This window comes from Leptodactylus fuscus, chromosome 3 (genome assembly GCF_031893055.1).
Source record: "Leptodactylus fuscus isolate aLepFus1 chromosome 3, aLepFus1.hap2, whole genome shotgun sequence".
Classification (NCBI taxonomy): domain Eukaryota; kingdom Metazoa; phylum Chordata; class Amphibia; order Anura; family Leptodactylidae; genus Leptodactylus; species Leptodactylus fuscus.
In genome coordinates, this window is record NC_134267.1 from 134,992,985 (window position 1) to 135,020,360 (window position 27,376).

Sequence of the window (27,376 nt, forward strand, 5' to 3'; positions counted from 1 at the left end):
TCCTCAGAGTTCTTTATAATGAAAGCGTGCTTCTTTTTTTTTTTTTTTTTTTTTTCAAACAGCATCTGTTAAATTCTGTGCTATGCTGTAATGTGTAATGTATTGCTGTAAAAGGATGAATTTTGGTTCATGTGCTTGCACTGTCTATTTTATTTAATGGAAGACTATCGGGTTCTGTCATTATTGCCGCCTAAACCAATAATAGTGCCATGAAGAAGCCTTTGTTGGAAACGTTTCTTTATGTCCTTAAACTGATGGACCCATGGAGAGATAACCAACTTTTTATGGATATGTAAATCAACCTTTAAGTGCTCAAGAGGGGCCCAATTTGCTAGTAGATTTTCTTAGACAGCTAAAAGTGATGTGACTCTTCTCTGAAATCAATATCTAATCTAACCTTTTATGTCAGCCATAAAACTCGGTCATCCTGAACAGCATGCTGAGAGAGAAAGATATTCCTAGTCTTATACAGTGGCTTGCAATAGTATTCATACCCCTTGAATTTTTTCATTTTGTCACCTTACAACCACAAACTTAAATGTATTTTTATTGAGATTGTAAGTGATAGACTACCATAAAGTAGCAGGTAATTGTGAAGTGGAAGGAAAATGATACATGAAAAGTGTGATGTGCAAAAGTATTCAGCCCCCCTATATCAATACTTTGTAGGGTCACCCTTCACTGCAATTACACCTACAAGTCTTTTGGGGTCTGTCTCTACCAGCTTTGCACATCTATAGACTGAGATTTTAGCCAATTCTTCTTCAAAATAGCTCAATCTCATCCAGATTAGATGGAGAGCATATGTGAACAGCAATTTCTATGTCTTACCACAGATGCTTAATGGGATTTAGGTCTGGACCTAGGCCATACTAACACATGAATATTCTTTGATCTAAACCAATCCATTGTAGCTCTGGCCATATGTTTAGGGTCATTGTCTTTCTGGAAGGGGAATCTCCTTCCCAGTCTTAAATCTTTTGCAGCTTCCAACAGGTTTCCTTCCAGGATTGTCCTGTATTTAGCTCCATTCATCTTCCCTCAACTCTGACCAGCTTCCCTGTCCCTGCTGAAGAAAAACATTCCATAGCATGATGCTGCCACCACCATGTTTCACAGTGGAGATGGTTTGTTCAGCAGTTTTGCTTGGAGTCACTCTTCCGGCATACTGTTCAGGCCGATAAAACTGGTCCGAGTTTCATGGTGTGAATGCAGGGTAAAGGCTTTTTCACAAAACCACAAAAAAAGAGATGTATGATGGCTTCAAGGTTCCAACAACGTCTTTCACATGTCCATTTTGAGAACACATTGAAGTCAGGAGTGTCAAAAAAACGACATGCGTTATCTTCGTTCATGTAATAACGGCATGTGAATAAGCCCATTGAAAATCATGGGTTCTATAATGGCATTATGATGGCCGTTTCAAAAACATCCGTCACATAGCTATCCTTAGCTGCTATGGGAATACTGGCCATCCGCGCACTTTCATGATAATATTAATGTATGCTAGGCAGTTTCTCTGCCAAACTACAGCTTGACATAGGGTTACATAGCAAATAGTCTCTAGCAAGTTCTGCAAATTAAATAATAGTTGTAACTTACTGTTAAGCAGTTTTTGTAGAGCTGAAACTTGGCTGTAAAATGTGAATTGCAGTCTATGGGCCCGTGCACACGGAGTTTACATTTGCGCATTTTAGCATAATACACATGTATAGAATACACGTGTAAAAATAGCAGTCCCATTGACTTGAATGGAAATTTTTACATATGTAAAAAACACACCAAAAACGTGATGCGCTTTTTGACTCGTTTTTTACGCGTGTAAAAAATTCTATTGTAGTCAATGGGACTGCTATTTTTACTCGTGTATTCTATACATGTGTATTATGCTAAAATGCGCGCACTTAAACTCCGTGTGAACGGGCCCTATGATTGTAAAACTGCATATGACTTGCAACCAAACACCCATGAATTTTTTTATTTTTTTTTATGACTGTCATGTGGTTGCATAAGGATGCAGATCACAACTTGACCTCATTGACATTCATTAGATGCCATGATGTTGCACAATCCATGTCACTATTTAAGTCTAGCCTTACGGTACATGCCATATCCACTATTGCAACCAGATTTATTGTTGAAGTTCATGTAACATAAGAAATAAATCCATTTTTCAAAAGGTCTTTATTGAAATTGTTACTTTGTTCCATCTGCTCTCAAATAGACTTGTGTGTCTCCATCATACAGGGTACATGTGGAGTAGGCATTATTGTAACTAAAAATCAACTTTGTTTGCCTGCTGTTTAGGTGGTAAGCACATGGGTTTCTGCAAGGTTTATTTAGATTAATGGGTCAGTCACAAAAATTTCTGACCTACATTTGATGTGCTTGAATCAGCTGGAAATCTAGTACCAGATTACATCAAAGATTTTGTGCTATGTTTCCATGGTGACAAATAGATTTACATAGGAGCTGTAGGTAGATGTTGTTATAAAATGAAGGCTAGAGGCAGATTCATCAAAGTGCATAGCCTACATGGATTTAGTTGGAGAATTAATAATGAAACAGAAGACAAATCATTAACTAATTAATTTTATTATAGAATTAAACAGCACTATAGGTTAGGCTGCTTTTCATATAAAGTCTGCAGAGTTTTCTTCTGTGGACTTTCTGCATCAGTTATACCTATACGTAAACTGCCAGTGTTTCTGAAAGTATAATTGACATGTTGCAATTTCCAAAAACGCAACATTTTTGGAAATCTCAACATTTCAGCTGCGGGTATTTTTCAGTAGTGTGTGGATTACATTAGCTAGAATACCATCCACCTTGCAATCACTGTAAAACGCCACAGTTTTTGCAACGGCATTTCCGCCATGTGGGGTTTCAGCCTTTAAAACAATTAAAATCAATAAGAGGTAGAGGTCATGGCATATACCACAAAGAAAGGTATCAAACCATATATAATAAAGTGCCATGTGCTAGTATATGGTTATAAAAATATACAGATGTTATCTCATATTAATTCAAATAAATAGAAAACTAAATGAGTCTATAATTAATAAATAAGGCATGGTTCACATTACCGGCGGATTCTGTTATGAAGGTGTCCGTGTTTTTTTTTTTTTTTTTTTTAAATGGACACCTATCATAACAGACACTAACAGACACAAGATAAAATCCCATTGAAATGAATTGAAATTTTAACAGATTTCTGATGGTTCAGCTAGTGTCTGCTGCTAAAATCTAAAATCTTGTAATGGACAATAGCTACGGACACTACTGATGGTCGCCAAAGGTAGTATGAATGTATTTTTGTTTGTGTAGTGGCCCTATAAGAATTGCCCAGTTTTGCACTTGTGTATTTTGTATGTCATTCGTGTATGTGTCTCTGCCTGCTACTTCGTCTGCATGTTGTTGGCATCGATGATCTGCCTATATTCAGTAAATTGCTGCTGTCGATGGTTTGCCTGCTCTGGTGTTTCGGCAGCTCTTAAGCTGTTCTGCTGCAGAACTTGTTCCTCATGCTGTGCCCTTGATTGTTCTGGCATCTCAGAAGCTCACTGGGAAGCCATATAATGAGCGTGTTTTTGGCGCTGATCCCCGTCAGCTCCACTTGAAGAAAACTCTGTTGACTTCTGGCTACATTCATAGCTGTCATTGTTTTAGCATTTTGCAACAAATTAGATTTTCTTTTTCCCGGCATGTCTAAAAGTAGCAAACTGCCAATTTGGATTAAAGGTGTTTTCCCATGTCAGTGTGTCAGCACTGCCTGGATCAGATCAGATAATATGCAGATGAATGTACAGAATCCACTGAGGGTTAGCTGAGTGTTTAAATAGCTTCTGATAAAGCCAGGTCTGTTATTTCTCTGAGATAAGCTGCTGCAGGAGCAGTGTAATATAGTATGTGAACATAAATTTATAACAGTCGTGAAGCCATGTCATTTACTGGGATAAAAAGTAGCTTATGTTTTTTTAATCGAGGTGACAAACTATCTATGTGCCGAATTTCATCCAAATCTGTTCAGTGGTTTTTGCGTGATTTTTCAAATACACAAACTTTCACATAGATAATATTAGTAGGATATGTGTAAACAACAATAAACATTATAAATTCAGATTAGACCATGGTACAATTTCATCTATTTATTAATCTAGCCTGCTCTAGGCAGTTATGCACACAGGTTTTTTTTTATTTTGGTTTTGATTTGTGTGCCTCTGTAGCATTCCATTGGCATATATGTTGGTTCAATATGTTAGTATAGATGCTCTAGATGTTGACTATTTAGCCATTACCTCTTTATGCTATATACTGGGAGCATCTCTACTATATCTTGATATAGTAAATTATACTTTATCCACATCATGCTTTATGGTTTATCCTACAGATTAGTAAATAGATGAAATTGTATCTTGGTCTAATTGGAATTTCTAATATGTATTATTGTTGATGCATATTGCGTATTTTTCTATTTATTTGGATTAGTGTGAGATAATATCTCTATATTTTGTATCCATATACTAGCACGGGGCACTTTATTATATATAGTTTGATACCTTTGTGAATGCACCTGGTGGTTGTTCCCACAGTGCTTTTTTTGCTGTGGCACGCTATGTGGCTCCTTAGCCTAAGGCCTAGGACCCACATGGCATAAACGTAAAAAACGTAGTGTTTCACAGTCACTGTGTAGTGGATGGGATTCTAGCTAATTCCATCCCCACAGCTGCGGACAGGCTGCAACTTTTTAAACCGTGTATGTCATTTTTAACTATAGGGAAACCACCAGCATTTCATCTGTATAATTGAGAAACACTGTGACTCCAGCACTCTGCTTGTCACCTTCTCACAGTAGTTATAGAACTACCTTGTATACTGTATACTACACTTGTATACAGGTATGTTTTTTCCTGCATTTTTGGAGTACTAGGAAGTGTACCACTGTTTTTCTCTATTATCCAGACTAGTGGAATAAAATCTGCAGATTATTATTTTTGATATAAAGTAACTCACTTATTTCTGGTGCGTTGTCTCTCTTTGCAAGCCTTTCTTGTGCAATACACATTGAGCACCCTAAAACAGGTGGTTGTAACTAAACAGTTGTTTGTAGATTTTTGTTTGATGTATTGTACAAAGCCAAAAGAGAAAAGAGATGAACTAATTGTGGGTGTGGAACCTTAACAAAGAGCTCATGTGTTCTAAAAGAAGCGGCTGAATTGATCAAATGACTGCGGTCTCGAATTGATGTATGATAGAAATCCCACTGACATGGAATCAGCCAATGCAGAATACTGGCACAAACACTGATTGTATGAATGTATATACAGCTCACTGTGTTGTGTAATAGTATTAAAAAAACACCCTGGCGTTTTTTACTTATCTCCTGTGTACCGAAGTGAGATGTGCCTCTTAATAACTAAGGGACTTCTCCATGTACCAAAAACTACAGTACATGAGCTAGTAGTTGACAATTTGAGCTACAGTTCACAACAGTTTTTGGGATAAATTAAGCCAAGGCTCCATGTAGCAAATCTCAGCTAAAAAAAACCCCCAAAAACAAAAACACGGCTCAAAAAACACAGCAAAATCTGCAACGAAAAAGCTTTGTTTCGGTAATGTGGGCCTCAGCCTTGGGCTGGTTTTGGAAATTGCAGCATGTCAATTACACATGTTCTTATGGCTACACCAGCAGTTTCCCTATAGGAATAATCGAAGCAGAAAGTCACTTTCTGTGAAAAGCTGTGCGCAAAAAACCGTGATGTGTTTCTGCTGTGGTTTTTCCCACAGCACTTTTTTGATGTTGCATGCTACTTGGGGCCTTAGCCTAAGGCTGCGTTCACACGGAGTAACGCGCCGCTCATTTTGACACGTAAACACGTCTGAGAGTGAGCACAGTAAAACAGAATCCCATTGACTTCAATGGGTTTGGTCTTACGCGCGCTACCCATTGAACTCAATGGGAGGCATTTTTATCTATCGCTTTCAATGTGATATGCACGTATATCCACCTGAAGAAAGGGCATGTCGCTTCTTTTTTTCCGCAAGTGGGAACAAACCGCTCACGGAAAAAGGAAATGACCGTCTACCATTGATTTCAATGGGAGGTGGGGTTTTTTAAGCAGGATTTTGATGCGGATTCCTCATTAAAATGCTGACCAAAAACAACTGTGTGAACTCAGCCTTAAGGCTAAGGCCCCACAGGCCGGTAATGCAGCGCTAAAGCGCTGCAGGAACAACCGTGCCGTGAACGCATCGCGGTTCTTCCCTCAGCATTTGGATCAGAAAGTTCACAGAGTTTTCCTCCGCGGACTTTCTGTTACAATTATATCTACGGGGAAGCTGCCGGCGTTTCCGTAGATATAATTGACATGCTGCCATTTTCAAAACCGTGACGGTTTTGGAAATCACAGCGTGTCTGCGCTGTGATTTTTTCCGCAAAGAATTCCATCCACTTTGCAAGTACTGTAAAATGCTGCGATTTTTCTTGCGGTGTTTCCGCCGCAGGCAAATCGCAGTGTTTCTGGCCCGTGGGTCCCCAGCCTTATGCTGGCATAGATGGGAGTGTTGGGAGGCACATTTTGAAATGGATTCTGCATCAAAATCCACCTGTAAAAACCCAATGTGAACTTACCCTTAAATAGCTATGCTGATTTTGAGCTGTTCCAAGAATTCATTTTTACATGCTTGTGGAGGAGGATAACGTCTATAAAGTTATCCAACCCCAACATCGGAATTATTCACACTGTCGGATGTGGTCCCATCTAGCTTTAAGGGTCAACTGGTGTGCCTGGAGAAAGGGTATAACAATTCCTGGTACACATATGAATTCAGCAAGAAGGTGAACGTTGGCATATTTCAAGCCTGACTCTCAAAGGCATGCTATATTTGCAAAAAAAAAAAAAGATAAAATTATGCATGTGGTAAATCAAATTCTGACCAAAAGTTTGTCAAAGGAGCAAAACTCTCCTTGGTCATGTATCTGATATAGAAATCTTATCAGTTTTGACACTTAATACTAAGCATTCCTGTTTATTATAGTATGTTGACATGATCAGCCTCCTGTTACCCCAAAAATCACAAAAATGCTGTGGAGTTTGGTTAATAGGAGCGATAAAAAAATACACTGGACTCAAAGTTGTAATCCTATCCTTCCTATCCTCCTATACTTACTATACTAATACTAATATTGTAAATGTGAAAGTTTGGATGTTTGTTCCTCAATCACGGCAAAACGGCTTAACGGATTTGGCTGATATTTGGCCCACACATAGATTGGAACTTGGAATGAAACATAGGCTTATAATCACAGCAAATGGTCGGAATTCACAACCGCTAACAACAGATTTATGTTCCGGCTAGACTAAAGGACCCAAGATGACATCATCACAGGTCCTTGAGTCGTTCTCAGATAGAATTGCGCTATTGTGTGGGCGGAGCTATACATGTTGAAACTGGACACTGTGCAAGCTGCAGAAAATGGTGTCAAACTTCTTTACCTCAGGGTCTGCTGGAAGCTGCGGAAAACTGCGTGTAATAGAAAGTCGGGACTGTAGCGAACATGCAGCCTGTGTGTGGACAGGAGAAGGGTATCGGGTGTACAGTTTGTGTGAGTACAGAGGGAGAATCTGCTGTTAAACCTCTGTTTTGGCCGCGCATGGTGGGGGGAGCCACCATCCATTCAGCCTTTCCCACCACAGAAGCTGCTCAGACACGGCCATACGAAAACCCCTGGAAGTCAAATTGCCAGATGTAGCAGAGCTTAAGAACAGCTGTAGCACAGCAAAGTATGCCCCCCATATGCAGAGCTGTGCATACACCTCGGTATACTGCGCATATGCAGAGATGTAGCAGAGCCAAGACGCGGGCGCAGGCAGATCATCAACCAGCAGCGATTGCATATATATATATATACGCAGGTCATCGCCAACAACAACATGTGGACGAAGTCGTGGGAAGATGCTAGTTCGGCTATATTCCAGAGAGCAAAATCTCTTCTACCTCCTGTCAGAGGTGATTGTTGTGCTATGTATCTATGTATCTGAATGTAAGAACACATTTCTGAGAGTGGAAAGAGAAGACATTGCCCCTATCATGAATACAAGGGCCCCATAAACATGACTGCTCTCTTCCGTTTGAGCTGGTGGGAGTGCTGATCTAGCGCCATGTCATGCTGCTTGTAAACAGTCTAATATCCTGATAATTCATCATCACCTTTCTTTTTACAAGATTTTTATGCACATATTTTAAGGCGGTATTCAGGGAGTGGTAATAATTATTCTATTTTTCAGGCAGATTAATCTTAAGGTATAATCAAAATCCATGCATGGCTTGCCTTAATGTATTACATGATAAGAAGTAAGTTTGTCATAAGATTTCCAGAGCTTAAATACTCACTAACTTTTTAACAAACTTTACAGAAATCATTAGAACAGACAATTATAAAAAAAAAAACCTGTGCAATATTTCTTCTATATTTTAGAACAAAATGCTTCTTTCTGCTCTTATCAGGTAATTTTCCTGATAAGAGCAGAAAGAAGCTCCCCCTCCCAATGCCAAAATTTTTCACCTTGAAAATCTTTGCTATATCCATCTCACAACGGACTGCAGGTCACATATTACACATGTCTGATGCTGGATTTAAATAGGAGCTTTCTATCACAAGCAAATCACTTTACTAACATCACTACTTCTTTATATGTGCACTACATGGTTCTGGGGCTGTTTCTGAGAGCAGAATGGATTCACCAATACGTTCTGTCTACAGTGTATGGCTGCTAATCTAGACCCACCTTCTCAGAGAACAATGGAAACTAAAGATAGAATTAAATGGGTTATCCACTTTCTAACATTGATGGCCTTTCCTTAGGATAGGCAATTAATATTAGATCTGCCAGGGTCCAACACAAAGGGACCCCTGCAGATCTACTGCTCGAGGACAAGGTTGGCTCCTGTTAATGGTTACATGCTGTATGCTATGCTGCTCACTTGCTATACAATTTGTAGCATAGGCTTCAGGTACTGCAATACTGTCCCACTAAATTCTTTGGGGCGGCACTACAATACACAAAGCACCTCTAGACTTTATACGGCAAGTGCTCCTGGGATGTAAACATTAGTGGGAGCCGCACAGTCCAAGAGCAGCTGATCTGCAGTGGTCCCTCCTAGAGCTAACATTGATGACCTATTCTAAGAATAAGCCATCAATATTACAAAATAGATAACGCCTTTAAATTTGCAAAATATGAGTCATATGGCCATATATAGTGTTACTTTCCATCATGGCAATATTATCTGATCCTAACTCCAAGTGGATAGAATTTTCCATCAGATTTCCATTACAAGTTGTAGTTAATGTTATATTACAATATAAACATTTTCATGGAGAGACTCATTTTATTTTCGATTTTTAACTTTTCATATGAGTGAATAAGTTAAAGGGGTTATCGGTCTCAAAATTAATCCGAAGTTTACTAAACACTCTTGATAAATATATGGACAATACAAACTATAGATCACATTATGCTACAGATTTGTCAGATTTTATAATCAATACACAACATGTTCATCTATAAAATAATATAAAAAGCACCAACTAAGTATCAATGTATAAATAACACAAAGAATTCTTTTGATTTTAAATCTAAATTTATTACTACAAAAATGTTTTTAATTGTAAAAAATATTGGTATCAGGAAAACAAACACATAAAACATTTAAAAACACACAACAAGAGTGGAGGTCGCACTGGACTGAGCAGCTCCAGCAGGTGTATAATCTGCTAGTGGTGTAGGGGATGAGAACAGCCGCAATAAATGTGTGTATAGAGAGGCCCAGTATTTAGTATATATAAATGGAAATAGGCTCCTATTGCCCACAGTATCACAAGATCAGGGCACTTAATTGAAAAAATATATCTGTAGCATTGCAAAAATCATACCCCTATCACCACTATATAGTAAGAGCATATAAGGTAACAGAACCAATGTAAAGTTACACACACATGCCAGTATTACATAAGCCAACATACATAGGACAAAATGTGGAGCATATACATGAATTACTGCCCCCTGAAGAAGCAGGGGCGAAACGGTCCGTCGGGGCTCAGAGTGGAGGTCGCAGCTGGTGAGCAGTGATTCATGTATATGCTCCACATTTTGTCCTATGTATGTTGGCTTATGTAATACTGGCATGTGTGTGTAACTTTACATTGGTTCTGTTACCTTATATGCTCTTACTATATAGTGGTGATAGGGGTATGATTTTTGCAATGCTACAGATATATTTTTTCAATTAAGTGCCCTGATCTTGTGATACTGTGGGCAATAGGAGCCTATTTCCATTTATATATACTAAATACTGGGCCTCTCTATACACACATTTATTGCGGCTGTTCTCATCCCCTACACCACTAGCAGATTATACACCTGCTGGAGCTGCTCAGTCCAGTGCGACCTCCACTCTAGTTGTGTGTTTTTAAATGTTTTTATGTGTTTGTTTTCCTGATACCAATATTTTTTACAATTAAAAACATTTTTGTAGTAATAAATTTAGATTTAAAATCAAAAGAATTCTTTGTGTTATTTATACATTGATACTTAGTTGGTGCTTTGAGTTTTTGCGGGTATCTTTGTTTTTTTATCTAGTATTGAGATTGCTTTGGGTTTGCTATAAAATAATATGTAAGGGCTCGTTCACATCTGCGCCCCAGTCTCCGTTTTGCAGGTTTCGGTTTCCTGCCCGAAACTGGACAGGTTATGGAAATCTGCAGTCATTTTTCAAACCCAGAATGGGTTTCTGTCGGCAGAAGACGGAAACCTGAAAACAGAGATCGGGCGCTGCTGTGAACCCAGCATAAGATGTTTAATATGTGGTGTATGGGTGTGTGATTTACTCACTAAAGTTTTCTGGCATAAATGGGTGTAAATGTGTGAATGGAACATCTTTGGTTCACAGGCGTTTAATGCTTCAAAGATGTGATACATTGTTCCTGGTGCGGCTGCTCACCACTTTTTCTGAAAGTGGGCGAGCAAGCCTGAGACCAGGGTGGCTAGGGTTGGTATGCCTCAGTGCAACAAATTTACTTTAACTTACAATAGAAAGCTGGGATGAGTTGTTCTTGAAATCTAAGCCAGTTCCTGACTGGCATAGATTTCAATTCTGGCGCTCAAGAATGAGAGCCAGAGCCTCTTAAGAATTCAGATACATCTTTCAGCAGATGAGGACTTGATTAAAACTAGTGTACAGGTACACAATGCAAGTTTTAATAATTCCCCCTTGTTTTTTCTTTCCATCTGATATTGAAGAAGTATACAGGTGTATATTATTTTTTGACAGCTCTGTAGTCTATACTATGCAAGCTATGGAAATGCATTAAGCAAAAACACTGCTTCAGGAATAAATACCTATGATGTCAAATCATGAATTGTTATGTTAATAAATCAAAATAGAACTTTAATATTTAACCATGGGGCAACTTTTAACTTTAGAACATGTCCTATATCTGTCCATTTTGGATTCCGGACTCACTAAGAGCAGTAAGTGGTGCCATGGAGCCACAGGGCAGCACAGAGATGTCATTCATGTGCAATCTGTGTTATTCAATCATGGTCTGGCTACATGCACACGGTCATTTATATGTAGCGTTAATCTGACAGAATTGTTTATGTCTAAGCGTGACCCAGATAACATATTTGTTACCTTGGTACAGTGCATACTATATTTATGGAAATAGAAACTGTGAATTTGTGAGCTATTCATTCTTGTGGCTTTTGAGTTTTATTTTGATGCAAAGTGTTGTATGTCTGTGTGGGCTCATTAAATGCTAGTTTTATTGTGTGATACTCTGTGGGTGTGGATCAACTCACGCACATTACCTTTTGCCTTTGGGCTACCTTTTGAGTGTGCTATCTAAGTGGTTCCCTAGTCTTCACACTTTAACCCTTATATGCAGATCTGGACTTCATTACAGGGAAACACTCTATTGCTGTATCCTAAAGGTCCAGCCTTACAGGCATTCAGTCCAAGAGGAAGATGTAGGCAGCAGTGAAGATGGGAAGGAAAGACGCATTCTGGTAGCTGTGACTGCTGATAGGAGCAGGAACACTGATGGCCACAAGCCAGTGCTACAAGTTGCATATTCAGGTTGTAGGTGAACAGCATTTGTTGAGTGTGACTGGTTACTGTAAAGGACTTAAAGGGATCCTATCATTAAAATACAATTTTTTGTGACTAACACGTAGGAATAGCCTTAAGAGAAACTATTCTTCTCCTACCTTTAGATGTCTTCTGCAGGCCGCTGTTCAGTAGAAATCCTGGTTTTCTTCGGTATGCAAATGAGTTCTTTCGCAGCACTGGGGGCATCCCCAATGCTGCGAGAGAACTCTCCTGCGACGCCGCCATCTTCTTCTGGAACGGCATCTTCACGCGTTTTCTTCCGGTCTTGGCTTGAAACTTCTACGCATGCGCAAGTCGACTCCGCCGTCAGGGCCTTGGGCAGAGCCGACTGCGCATACCCGCCCCAGTGCTGCGAGAGAACTCATTTGCATACCAAAGAAAACCGGGATTTATACCAAACAGCGGCACGGAGAAGACATCTAAAGGTAGGAGAAGAATAGGCTTTCTTAAGGCTATTCCTACGTGTTAGTTGCAAAAAATTGCATTTTAATGATAGAATCACTTTAACTCACATATAATAAACAATAAAAAAATTCCCATGTATTCTAGTCACACCTTTTTCATATAATAACATATATCTCCCAATGTAATATTCAAGAGGCCGTGTACTTTTTTGCCACAATTTTGTTGCTTCAGGGATCTGCACATGCTGGTTATACTTAGTTCCTTAGCTTCACCTCTGTCCTAAGGGTGTCCTGAAAGGCAGATTCCATGTTTCTAGCAATGTACTATGTACAGCTGCTCCCAACAAGTTATTAATGCAGATATAAGTTTACTTTCTTAGATGAACAGTAGTGTGCGTAAATAGGGCTAGGAAAAATAAAATAATAGGTGTAATAATAAGGTAAATACTACACATCAGTGGCACTGACCAGCAATAAAAATACCAGCTTTACACATAGCAGAAACTCTGCTAAATGCAGTAGCACCAAACAAAATCCATAGCCTACAAATGAATGGTTATAAACTGACATGCACAGTGCATTTAATCTTGTACAGTTAACGAACTGTGCTTGGAATGGTGCACTGTAATCTTGGTGTTTGATACATATTACTCTTTTGTTCAAAACAAAATTCAGTCTGATATCTAAGGAGCTGTTGTTCATATGTATAAAAGATATCCATGAAATGTAAAGTTTTAGGCCTCATGCATGTAACCGTATTACCATCTGTGTACATGCTGTATTTCCTGGACTGAACACAGCCGTGTGAATGGAACTATTTGCATTATAGTCAGCTATGATGCAGTAAGCTCTTAAATTGCCTGATGACTACTTTAAAAGACTAGACATAAAGCTGTCTAGTAGTATTATGATGCGTTTGAAAGCATCAGTTATAATGAGTTTGGAGTACGTTCGGGTATATGAGGGCTAATAGTCAGCACATACCCTGTGTAATAAACAGTGCAGCAGGTTGTGCTTCTATAGTTTGTTTCAAGTTTGTTGAGCGTTTTGACTGTGCAGCAATCATAAGACTGTTAAAGTAAGTGGAATGACAGGTGGTCTTGGTTATTTTATGTGCTAAAATATCTAAAAAATAAAACATGATCCATTACTTTTATTTTTTATACCACAAATATCTTACTTTGTTGTGTATTATTTTGCAGGCCGGACCTGATTGACATGGATACCGTTGCTGTTCAAAGCAACATTACAAACTTAGAAAATGCTTTTTATGTAGCCGAAAAACTGGGTGTCACCAGACTTCTGGATCCAGAAGGTACAATATAATTCTCAGTATATTAAAGGAGTTGTTCCAGGAACAATGCTAATGATAGTTAAAGTGGTTATACCATGAAAAATATTTAAAGGGGTATTTTGAGTGATTTCTGGATTTCTTTGGGGGTACCCAGCATCTTCTGCATTTGTTTACTTGGTGTGTGTAGTTTCCTGCTGCAATGCATTCTGGTAGTTGTAGGCTCTCACACTATCTCCAGCTCACTCCTCCCCTCTCCCTCTCTAACACCCTCTTCCTGTCTCCCTAGCTATTCATCCCACTGCTAGCCTTTCCTAACTCTCTCATCCCAGCCCCCCATTCCCACCCCCCACTCTAACCCCCCATCCCCCTCTCTCACCCCCTGTCCCCCACTCTATTGTACTTTACCTGTCTTCTTCCGGTCTTCCTTCTGTGAGTAACGCAGCACTGTGCCCATAGCCTTCAATACTTCTCTGTTGCGCAGGCTCTCAGCTTGCACAATAGAGATGTATTGTCGGCTTCAGCGATACCAACATGCGTGCCGATGTCTTCGGAGGAGGAGGAGAAGCCGTTCCCTGGTGAAGGAAGCCCAGACAGGAAGAAGATGGATAAGTATGGATGGATGGGGGGGAGTAGTAGTGACGATCCGTTTCCAGAAATGGAGAAACTGATTGTCACGGAATAATCAAAAAATGTCTCTGGGATATAAGTAAATAGGCATTTTGGATTAATAATGTAATTTAGAAAGTAGGAGGGAGAGGATGTTTAGATTAGTGCAGGGTTTTAGGGTTATCCTGGACAACCCCTTTAACTTCTATCTATAAGATAGATGATGAATTGCTGATCAGTGGGGTCTGACCACTGAGAGTCCTTTATGCTGTCTTCGGCGCTCCTGTTAAAGCGAGTGGGAATGGGGATTCATTGGTGTCCACTAGGGTATCTGCTGCCATTACAGCAGCTGCATTTTTAGTATGGGTATTCTGTTTTTCTCAGGATTGGTGTGGGGTCTTAGCAGTCAGACCCTCATCGATCAGCAATTTATCCATATTTTTCATGAAATAACCCCTTTAAATCCAGTCCCGAATTATAAACATTTTTTATATATTACCAGATATCCCAGAATAACGTTAGAATAACATAACCACATGTTTCCATGAATAGTCTTTACTGTGTCCACCTCAGTAAATGTGCCTGGGTGTAGACGTATTCTATGTTTTGCTTCTCTCCATTGAGTATGCAGAGGGATTCCTTTTGTAGTGAGCGTCTGAAGCTGCAGGGTCTGTTTTGCTTATCAGGGATGATGCTGAGCAAGTAACATTTCTTTATCACTCTCTTATCACTTGCTTAGCAACTCCTCTGACAAGCAAAAAAGATGCTGAGACAGTCACTCCCCACACCAGGGAGCATACTTGGTGTAGCTGAGGGAGAAGCAAAACTCACTATGCATGTCCACCTTTACATGTGATGGACAGAGAAAGGTTATTCATAGAAACAGCAGCTGCCACTTTTCTAATATTATTCTTAGAATATCTAGGGATATAACCTTTTTTTATTAAGTGTAAATTCAGAAAAGAAAGATTATAATTACATGCCCAATTTCCTAGAAGTCACATTCTATGTGGAACAAATCTCAAATGTTGTTTTTTTTTGTTGGTTTTTTTTTTTTTTTTTTCTAATAAATGCACCCATATACCTTTAGCTGTGTTATGAGTGATTTCTGGGTGCCTCTGGGAGCTCCTGGTATTTCCTGCTTTTGTTTACAGGCTTCTGCTTCCTGCTGTGTAACTTCCTCACTCTCCCTCTCCTTCCTCACTTCCCCCTCCTTTCTCACTCCTGATTCCCCCTCCTTCCTTACTCCTCCCTCCCTCCCTCCCATACACCCCTCCCTGTCTCTCTAGCTATCCTACCCTTCCCTACCTACTCAGTCCAACCTTGACCATTTTATATACACACCATCCACACTTCTTCCTGTGAGATGGCCCCTCCTCCTGTATTGATTCAGTCTTCTCTTCCAGTGATGATCCACCTCTACTGTGTATGCATAGATGTGCAGTAGAGTATTACCTTTAGAAGTCTGCACAGCACTTGGAGAAGAGCAAGCACCCTGCAGAATCATTACAGAAGGAGGAACATGGAGGGTAGTATAATGAAGTGGATGTGGGGGAGTAGTAGTGATGATCCTTTTCCGAAAATGGGCAACAAATCGTCACCAGATGATCAGAAAGTGTCTGACTTTACCCCTGACTATCTTCTGTCTGCTCTGTAACATTTTGGTAGAAATTGAATATGCTTGAGGGAGATGATAGACTCCTTTTGATAAGACACTTTACACTAAAACACTTTATCTATTTTGGCCCTAGATGTAGATGTATCTTCCCCAGATGAAAAGTCAGTTATTACATATGTCTCTTCAATGTATGATGCTTTTCCCAAAACACCAGATGGAGGGGAAGGAATTAGCGCAAATGTAAGTAATCAGGATTTTATATTTATACTAACCTATTATAGGTTTTCTTTTTTTCATTGATTATTTTATCAGCACCAGAGGTAATATAACTCACAAGCTGCAGACTTCTCCATAATAATGTACAAGATAATAAGGGTTCTACTTGAAAATGTCTCTCAATAATATAATAATACTTCCAACATTTCTGATGATACATATATCAACTAAATACACAGTTGTATGTAAGGGTAAACATCTCTGGATAACCCACCTTTGTTTTTCCTTATTTAGGTTGGGGCCTGGAAATGCTGTCTCAAAAAAACTCTGCATTTTACATTGCCTACAAAATGGATGAGATTCTAGCTAATCCATCCACACATTGCAGAGAAAAATCTGCAGTAGAAATGCTGCAATTTCAAAAATGCGAGCGTCTTTGCAAATCCCAGCATGTCAATTATACCTATGGAAACGCTGACATTTTCCGTATGGGTATAATACAGGCAGAAATTCTGCAGAGTCTTCCTGTGAAAAGCTGTGCAATGCATTTCTACCATGGCCTTTTCAGTAGGGTTTTTTAGCAGCGATTCAATGAATGGCCTTAGCCTTAGGGTGCATTCACACGGAGGAAAATGGCGCTAAATTTGGTGTGGATTCCACGTCAGATTCAGTGCTGGAAAAAAAAAAGCCTCCCATTGACTTCAATGGGTTCCTTTTTCTGTAAATGGCGCTGAATTTGGTGTGGAATCTGCGTCATATTCAGTGCTGAAAAAAAAGCCTCCCATTGATTTCAATAGGTTCCTTTTTCTGCTAGATCTGACGCGGATTCCACACCAAATTTAGCGCCATTTTCCTCCATGTAAATGCATCCTAAAGGTGGCAGTGCACTTATTGTCAAATCACACACAACTTTTTAGAGCAGGGGAATGCACAATGGTACAGCCAGTTGTTAAAGTCTTTAGATAAATAAGAGAAGGTCTGCATGCTGTATATATTTTGTAGTCACAGTTTGCTTGTTTTTTCATGCATAGGCTTTTCTGTATATCTTCTAAAACCCCAGGAAATACTCATTCACAAAAAATATTGCTTATATAAAAACACCACCTAAAATGCTATAAAACACTTGAAAGTCATGGCAATCTTTACTTTCATTGCATGTATGCTCCGGCTTGTTTTCATAATATTGCTAATATTTGTATTCTCTTGTTTTAGGATGTTGAAGTAAAGTGGATAGAATATCAGAATATGGTGAATTACCTCATCCAATGGATTAGGCACCATGTAGCATTAATGTCCGACAGAAATTTTCCAAATACTGTTGCAGAACTAAAGGTAATACTGTAGCTGACTATATACCATACAGTTTTTATTTGGATATCTGTAAACCATTAGAGTGTACACTAAGGGCCCATTCACACGGAGTAAACGCGGCACACAATGTGCCGCGTTTACGGGATGTTAGCGCCGTGATTTTGACGGTGTATGTTTGCGGTCGCGTTAACGCGTGTTTACGCGGCGCTAACGCGACCGCAAACATGCATCGTCAAAATCGCGGCGCAAACGTCCCGTAAACGTGGCACATTGCGTGCCCGTTTACTCCGTGTGAATAGGCCCTAAGAGAACTGCATAATAGCTTCTTTACCTAATGTATATGTAATATATATTTATTCATGGATTAACCTACCCTATAACATGTAAAGAAGAGCTCTCAGTATAACTCACTGTAGACTTCTGACTACAATAACAACTAAGGTTAAGACTTCACTTTTTCATTTTCCAAAAAGGTAAAAACAAAAATCTATATTATCATTAAGTCTAAGTCAGAGGCGCACAACCTGCAGCCCTGAGGCTTCATATATAACCTGTGATGCAGTTATATACACTCAGCTGGCACTGTTGGGGTACACTGTGGAGTTCTATTTCAAGTAATTTAAAGGAGCAAACCAGATACAACTGTTAGTGTATTATGCTTGCTATAGTTCTCAATTGATATTCTCTGCCTCATCATGTATCAAAAAGCACATGGATGGACACCACAATAATATTAAGGGTGCATCTAGTCATATAATGCATATACAACCACAGAGAAAAAGTACATGTCCAATAAGACACACACCAAAATAAATCCAGAAAATTAAAGTTTATTAATGTTGGAATACAGACACCACAGACTTAAAAACATCTAATGTGCCATAGTACTTACGATATAATAAAAGTGAGTTGAAAACTGGTGCAGTATACAGTATGTGCTTAAACTGCCTATGTCACAAAAAATAGCTCCCAAAATGTCCAGTCTTGGACACAACAGTGTATTAAAATAAAATACAATCCAAAAAGGAGGAACTCATAAGTAATACCTAAGTACAATCTCCAAAGAAGGACATGTATGGTCAACAGTAAGAGGGAACCACATGCCTCCACGTGCAGCTTTATCAAACCTCTCCCCCTTCTCTCCCAACTACTTATAGTGTCTTAATATTGGAATAATAAAGTCAGTTATTCTATACATAGAGCTCACAATGTACATTTTTCCCTATCAGAATATTCCTATTGGAATATTGGATGGAAATCCAAGCAAACATGGAGAGAACATACACTCACCGGCCACTTTATTAGGTACACCATGCTAGTAACGGGTTGGACCCCCTTTTGCCTTCAGAACTGCCTCAATTCTTCGTGGCATAGATTCAACAAGGTGCTGGAAGCATTCCTCAAAGATTTTGGTCCATATTGACATGATGGCATCACACAGTTGCCGCAGATTTGTCGGCTGCACATCCATGATGCGAATCTCCCGTTCCACCACATCCCAAAGATGCTCTATTGGATTGAGATCTGGTGACTGTGGAGGCCATTGGAGTACAGTGAACTCATTGTCATGTTCAAGAGACCAGTCTGAGATGATTCCAGCTTTATGACATGGCGCATTATCCTGCTGAAAGTAGCCATCAGATGTTGGGTACATTGTGGTCATAAAGGGATGGACATGGTCAGCAACAATACTCAGGTAGGCTTTGGCGTTGCAACGATGATCAATTGGTACCAAGGGGCCCAAAGAGTGCCAAGAAAATATTCCCCACACCATGACACCACCACCACCAGCCTGAACCGTTGATACAAGGCAGGATGGATCCATGCTTTCATGTTGTTGACGCCAAATTCTGACCCTACCATCCGAATGTCGCAGCAGAAATCGAGACTCATCAGACCAGGCAACGTTTTTCCAATCTTCAATTGTCCAATTTCGATGAGCTTGTGCAAATTGTAGCCTCAGTTTCCTGTTCTTAGCTGAAAGGAGTGGCACCCGGTGTGGTCTTCTGCTGCTGTAGCCCATCTGCCTCAAAGTTCGACGTACTGTGCGTTCAGAGATGCTCTTCTGGCTACCTTGGTTGTAACGGGTGGCTATTTGAGTCACTGTTGCCTTTCTATCAGCTCGAACCAGTCTGGCCATTCTCCTCTGACCTCTGGCATCAACAACGCATTTCCGCTCACAGAACTGCCGCTCACTGATGTTTTTTCTTTTTTGGACCATTCTCTGTAAACCCTAGAGATGGTTGTGCGTGAAAATCCCAGTAGATCAGCAGTTTCTGAAATACTCAGACCAGCCCTTCTGGCACCAACAACCATGCCACGTTCAAAGGCATTCAAATCACCTTTCTTCCCCATACTGATGCTCGGTTTGAACTGCAGGAGATTGTCTTGACCATGTCTACATGCCTAAATGCACTGAGTTGCCGCCATGTGATTGGCTGATTAGAAATTAAGTGTTAACGAGCAGTTGGACAGGTGTACCTAATAAAGTGGCCGGTGAGTGTACAAATTCCTTGCAGTTGGTTTTATGCCCTTGGCGGGATTTGAACACCAGGACTCCAGCGCTGCAAGGCTGCAGTGCTAACCACTGAGCCACCGTGTGGCCCCTAGTTTAAGCAAGTTGGTCAGAATAGATTAGTGGAAAAAACCTCTACATCTAAGGCTGACTGCTTTGCTATAGATGAGGATTTATCAAAAACAGCTATTTAAGTTCATACTGAGATTATTGGACCAAAACCGTTCTGATCCAAAAACCGGGTAGCCGCGACTGAAAACCGATGCACTGCACCAGTATCCAGCTGCGCACTCTGCTCCGAATTAGGCTCAATGAATGGGCCTAGTCCAGAGGAGGGAGTTTCTTCAGGCTGAATCGCGATGCAGAAGAAACAGCTCGCGGAAAAAAGACCTGAGCGGCTCCCATTGATTTCAAAGGGAGCCGTCTTTTTGGTCAGGGTTTTGAGGCAGATACGGCCTCAAAACTCTGACCAAAAAACTCTGTGTGAACTTACCCTTAAGGTGTCGGAGAGTGTAAAAACTTGATGAGTCATAGTTGGAGTTGGAATTTTGGCCTACTAATGCTTTTTACCTGTAGATACCATGTCAGGTTAACACACATGGACTAGTCCTATTGAATGAATCAGGAACATTCACCATGTGCACATACCCTAACATAAAGATCTATTAATCCTGTAAGTGTAAATTATGATCCACTGTTTGGCCACAAGTGTTTTAAGCATTGAAAGAAATCTCAACAATAAATTGTATGACTCCATCATACCTGTTCCAAAGTATTGTGTTAAGAGACCTTTGTGCAGAGAATGAAGTTTGAGGCAGCCAAAACATACTCCTTCTCATTGTATTCACATGTTGTTTATATAGATCTAGTTGTTTAATTTCTGTGTCCTCTTTGCAGGCACTTTATAACCAATATGTACAGTTTAAAGAGAAAGATATCCCACCAAAAGAAAGTGAAAAAGAAAAGATTAAGCACCTGTACTCACTGCTGGAAGTAAGTTGTCATCTATGTTCGTAAGCATTATATTTGTGGATTTATGAATCAATTGACATTAAGACTTGATTTCCTTTTAAGCCTTGGATTGAATTTGGACGCATCAAGCTTTGTCAGGGATACCATCCTAATGACATAGAAAAAGAATGGGGAAAGCTGATCATCGCTATGTTTGAAAGGGAGAAAGCAATTCGACCTGAAATTGAAAGGTATACATAATGCTGTTTGCTTAATCCACAATTATGAAAGGTGTTTAGTCTCCATTCACATCTTGTTTTTCCTTCTGCTGGGGTATACATTTCAATGGCAGAAAACAGCATTCAGACATATACCGCAACTTATCCATTCACTGTAATGGGACAGGCACAATCCAAAAGATTGACTTGCATTTGCGCCTTAAGGGCCAGTTCACATCAAGTTAACGGGCGCATATTCTGGCACGTATACACGTTGTCAATATAACTTTTCCACTATCACTATCGGCTTTCATGTTCTGTGCCCCCGGTGAAGAGCTATCGGTGCCGGTACCGTAGCTCTTCACAGTCAGTCAGGAACACCCTCCCTCACAGTAGCGCCTATAGCGCTGTACTGTGAGAGTGGGGAGGAACGCCTCCCCCAGTACTCGTCTATGGACGAGCTCTGTCATGGGGGGGGGAAGGGGGACATGTCCCCAACTGATAAAACCAAGTTGTCAATTTATTCTCACATTTTTAGAAGAAATAAGAGAGAAGTGGTACAATGAAGAATTAGAAAAAAAAAAAAGATGCGCTAAAATTGTTATATTTTAGAAAATACAGGTCCTTTTTAAGGCCACACGTTGTGGTAAAGATGCATTTTAGGCTGCAGATTTTTATGAGGAAAAACCAAGATTGACTGCAAAAGGAATGGAAAATATTAAGGAATCACTTATACTTTTCTTCTCGGGTAAATCCACTCTTGGCTTTGGCTTATAAAAACGCATCAAAATCTGCAGCAAAAAATGTAGCTTCTCTGCCTTAGGCTAAGGGCCCCTTCACATGGAGTTACGCTCCGTGTATTCTGTACATTTTACACGTGTAAAAATACACGTGTAAAATGTAGTTAGCGATTGAGTTCAATGGCATGTTCGTATAACACTCGTCTTTTTGCGCGCACGTTTGCAAAAATACGCTCGTTATACGAAAATGCCATTGAACTCAATGGCTAACTACATTTTACACGTGTATTTTTACACGTGTAAAATGTACAGAATACACGGAGCGTAACTCCATGTGAAGGGGCCCTAAGACCTCATATTGCAGAAACGCAGTGTTTTTGCCTGCTCCAAAAATGCAGCAGAAAAAACACTGAATGAATGAGATATTAGAAAGAAACACAGCATGTTAATTTTAGCCACGGAATCGCAAGTTTAGTAGGAGAAGGAAAATAGTTGAGAAAATGCAGCAAAAACTCAATGTATATTGCTGCAGAAAAACCTCAGTGCATTTTCTATGCATTTTTTCCACAGCATTTTTTATCTGTGTTTCACTGTGTGGGGCCTTAAAGTGTTTTTGTCATTCAGAAGCATTAGAAGATGAAAACCTTTTCACAAATGAACCCCAAAATAAAGTACACATAAATCGCTTCAAAGTGCATGTGAACTCTGCGAAGACAAAATCCAAAATGTTTTTCCATCCTTTCTCCCCAAAATTTTTTATTTTCAATACATTATGGTTAAATCCAAACTAGGTGCCATGAAAAAATAAACTCATTCTGCAGAATACAAGCTCAAAGTGAAAGAGCAAATGGCTCTTAGGATATTATGATGGAAAAAGCTGTGTCCTTAAAGTGGTTGTGCCAGAATTTAAGCACATCGCCTATCCACGGAATAGATAAGTGTCTGAGCATCAGAGATTCTGCCCTGCTGCCACCAGTAAATGTCACTTTGTCTTTAAAAACAGCAAGTTCTTATCACATTGAAAAGGTGACTGGTTTTACCTTTCTAGCTTGAAACCTTTTACGCTATGTGGCGTGCTGCAACAATTACTTTGCCAAACGTTGTGCTTGTTGTGCTTGTTAATTGTTTCCTATTCATGGTGCTCTGGGATGTAAACATTGGTGGTGTATAACACACAGATTTGCGACTGTCTGATTGGAAATAACTGAAATATTTGGCATATCCATTTCCCACAGACGCCCAAATGAAGCCGATAAGCCCAAACTTGCTCAGTGTTAGAGCTAGGGAGGAGAGGCAATCTCCAACTGGTATATATGACTGCAGGCAAAATCCTTTGAAGAGCAATGTGAACATTATTTGCTGGGTTTTGAATCTACATGTTAGAGCCTATTTAAGAAAGGACGCTAGTGGTGCTCTTAGCCAGTAGGGATATATTTTAGTTCCTGGAAGCTGTACATTCTGGAGTTTTTTTTACTTTTATCTTTTATCATACTGTCAATTTGGATGGGTGACTGAGGGTCAGTAGTATAAAAATGAACAGCACCTGTTATGGCTACTACAGTAGTGACTCTGTACTCACGGGGAGCAGTCGCACTAGTGTCGGCTCCAATGAGAACTTACTGTCTGTTAACTGTGGTCCTACGATGATAAATTCATACATAAGCTTTGGTGGGGAACAGTCAAGCGGCACAAGGTATGTTTTATTATGCATTAATCTTCAGATATATACATATGTGTATATATATATATATATATATATATATATATATATATATATATAGTGTATGTTTAGATAGATAGATAGATAGATAGATAGATAGATAGATAGATAGATTTGATTTACTTAATCTTGATATGTGTTTGTATACTATTATTACTTTTTAGACAAGAGATGCTGCAACAGATTGGAACCCGAGTGCAGAGAGATAATCTTGGATGTGAAGATAAGCTGATACTAGCTCGGAGTGCTCTCCAAGCTGTAAGTGCTCCTTACACTTTGCAGCTGTACAATTTGACTAACACTTCAATGCCCTTTAGTTTATTTTACAAGACTTTTAACACTTAGAATATTTATACACATTTTGTATATGTATATAATATATATAAAGTATTAGTATGATTCTTTGATGAATGTTGCTAAGCTCTTTTCTCCGTTGTAGGACGCTAAACGCATGGAATCTGGAATCCAGTTTCAAAATGAAGCTGAGATTGCCGGTTACTTGATTGAATGTGAAAATCTACTGCGGCAGCAGCTTGTGGATGTGCAGGCACTTGTAGATGGAAAGTACTATCAAGCAGACCAGTTAGTACAGAGGTAATACTGGCAGTTACTAAATGTGGAGTCTATCGTTTATGCTAATAACAATTTATTATAGCAATGTAATGGTTATTTTCTTCACTATACTGTACTGATAGTTGTTGTCTTAATGCAGAGTTGCTTCTTTGCGGGATGAACTACTGACATTGAGAAATGAATACTCTTCACTATACAGCAAAGGACGGATGATGGCACCTGATCAGACACAACTAATGATATCAGGAATATCACAAAGTCTAAACTCAGGATTTTCACAAAGCTTGAACCCTGTAATGAACTCTACAATGTCCCACAATATGGCACCAATGTCACCAACCAGCCTGACTCCAAGTATATCTGGCAGCATGTCTTCTGGTCTCCTACCTAATTTTAACCCTGGTCTGCCATCCAGCCTTACAACCAATGTCTCTAATGGCTTTAATTCACATATGACTCCTATGTCGCCAGCATTTGCACCAAACTTTAACCCAGGTTTAATCCAGAACTATGCAACTGGGATGAATTCAAATGCATTACAGTCACTCAAGCTCATGCAAGTCAAGAAACCAATGATGAAATCTTCTTTTGCTGATCAAAATTTACCCGAGGAAGAAGTGAATGTTAAATTTGTTCAGGATCTTTTAAGCTGGGTGGAAGAAATGCAGGTAAAATCTTTGGACTCTATCCATGGGAAATGGAATATTCTCTGTCTACAACTGCACCTTACAATTGTGATTTCTTGTTCTATTCTGCTCCTATTAACGTAGAAATGGATCAGATATAGTTTTACATCATAATTTATAAATCTTAATATGGATCATGGTGCTTGAGAACCAGTTAATCATTATGCTGGCAATGATTAATTTATATTTAATAAATAGCAAAGAATATTTTATTAAAGACTTTAATTGACTATTGAAATCAAAGGTAAATCCATATTTCTGATGTCAAACCTATTGCTATTCCCTGACAGGTACAACTGGACCGAGCCGAGTGGGGTTCAGAGTTGTCCAGCATTGAAATCCATATAGAGAATCACAGAAATTTCCATGCAGTTGTTGAAGAATTTGAAACCAGTCTTAAGGAGGCAAAAATGAATGAGGTATTGGTATAGCTAAGTCTGAGTTCTTTACAACCAAGTTGCAGCAGTTTTGACCAATGGGCTTTCATTATAATAACAGTTATATCTTTTCTTTTGTTCCCAAGATCAGCAGTAGTTCTCGTTTAATATCTTGCTATGGCAGATACTTCTCTGTCATAAAGAATAGCATAAACAGAACATTAAATCTTCCCTTTAATTACTTGGCCCTCCCTGCAGCTTATGTTATGTCTGTGCTTGCATGAGGTTCTATATTTTAACATTAGCACATTGTGAGATATAATTACACTATACACATATTATGCCTCCGGTGATAAAACAGCACATACTTGCATATATTACTTATTATGTTACCTGGAGCCTGCTATAACTCTGCTATTCTCAGATCATATTTATGGTGTTACTGTAAATCCACATTAAACCCTGTAGAACTTTTATCTGATAATGTTGAAATGTGGTCTGGTGGAACAAAGTGTTAAACACAGGCAAAGGGACTCATATTGTTCTTGCAAGCAGTGATTATAATGCTCCATAGGAGACGGGATGTAAAAAGGATTGATTTGTTTACTGGTGTTTCTATAGTAAAATACTGTATGTGTTATTTATTCTCTTTCTTTTGCAGCTCCAGATGACAGGTCCTTTGAAAAATTCTTATGCTGATCTCCTTACCAAACTCGAGGGCTCCTATTCAAAGTTACTGGTAAGACCGTAGCTGTCTTTAGTTTGTACAACCATAGCAAACACTTACAAAGGATCTGTCTCCTCTCCTGACATGTCTGTTGTAGCTAATGTCTACTGTAAATTCCTCATGTAATAACAGTTTTAGAGAGTCTTTTCTTACAATTTATATTTATTTCCATTGTATTAATTGCTGACTGTATGAATGAATTAGCTGGAATGAGCTGGATTCTACCAGCCTGATTGTCAAAGTGGAACGTCCCTTACCAGTGAGAACTGGATGAACAGTGTCAGTGTGTGAATGGAAACACCGTCAGTTGTCAATTTATTATATATATATATATATATATATATATACATATATATATATATATATAGATATATAAGAAAAGATACTCCAGTATTGTTATTTTAAGGGAATACAAGTATGTACTTAAAAAGACAGGTCAGGAGAGGTGATAGGTTCTCATGAAAGTGAAAGTTTACATTATTGTAACTCACAAAATGATTCTGTATCTCGGGGTAACACGGTGGCTCAGTGGTTAGCACTGCGGCCTTGCAGTACTGGAGTCCTGGATTCGAATCCCACCAGGAACAACCTCTGCAAGGAGTTTGTATGTTCTCCCCGTGTTTGTGTGGATTTCCTCCCATTCTACAAAGACATACTGATAGGAAAAAAATGTACATTGTGATCCCTATTGAGGGTCACAATCTACATTAAAAAAATTAAAATTATACTGTATCTCAGATGAGCATGGATATGTAGATCTGCACTGTGTGCCTCATCATGTTCTGTTGTGGGTATTTGCATCAGCAGTACTTTCTGATCATTTTAACCTGTCAGCAAGTATTGCACTACTTAGTGACATCCATTATTAATATTGTCAGTATATTGCAGGATGCTTTTTTGTGTGACATTCTGAAAACAATTTATTTTTAGAGCTTTAATGGGTAACTCACTAAAAACATCTGTTCTGTGGGGGCCCCAGGTGATCTTGAATTGATATTTTTTTTCAGACTCATTATATTAAAGTATGAAGTATGCATGTCAGGGTATGATTATTAATAAATACAAATCAATTAACAAAACTTGTGCCATGTTTTGCTGTATGTCCAAAGTTCAAAACATCAAACATTGTACACACAAGCAATACAGACTGTGAATATATATAGACTGGGTATATAAATAGCTTTAAATAGATATGAAAAATACTTGCAATGGAATACTGAGTTTGAGTGTGCAGGTGATCCCTGGA

The 27,376-nt window shown here is 39.1% G+C and overlaps 1 protein-coding gene across 4 annotated transcripts in view; it reads left to right on the forward strand.

The window, feature by feature from the left end:
- The window catches only part of DST (dystonin), a 397,510-nt gene that overhangs the window by 181,892 nt on the left and 188,242 nt on the right, over positions 1-27,376 (forward strand). For all 4 annotated transcript variants that reach the window (XM_075268370.1, XM_075268369.1, XM_075268371.1 and 1 more), the window contains 10 exons: positions 13,781-13,893; positions 16,230-16,336; positions 17,525-17,644; positions 21,036-21,131; positions 21,213-21,340; positions 23,932-24,025; positions 24,207-24,361; positions 24,480-25,008; positions 25,317-25,445; positions 26,065-26,142. In XM_075268370.1, the coding sequence (XP_075124471.1) occupies positions 13,781-13,893; positions 16,230-16,336; positions 17,525-17,644; positions 21,036-21,131; positions 21,213-21,340; positions 23,932-24,025; positions 24,207-24,361; positions 24,480-25,008; positions 25,317-25,445; positions 26,065-26,142 (1,549 nt within the window). The remainder of the gene's footprint in view (positions 1-13,780; positions 13,894-16,229; positions 16,337-17,524; positions 17,645-21,035; positions 21,132-21,212; positions 21,341-23,931; positions 24,026-24,206; positions 24,362-24,479; positions 25,009-25,316; positions 25,446-26,064; positions 26,143-27,376) is intronic.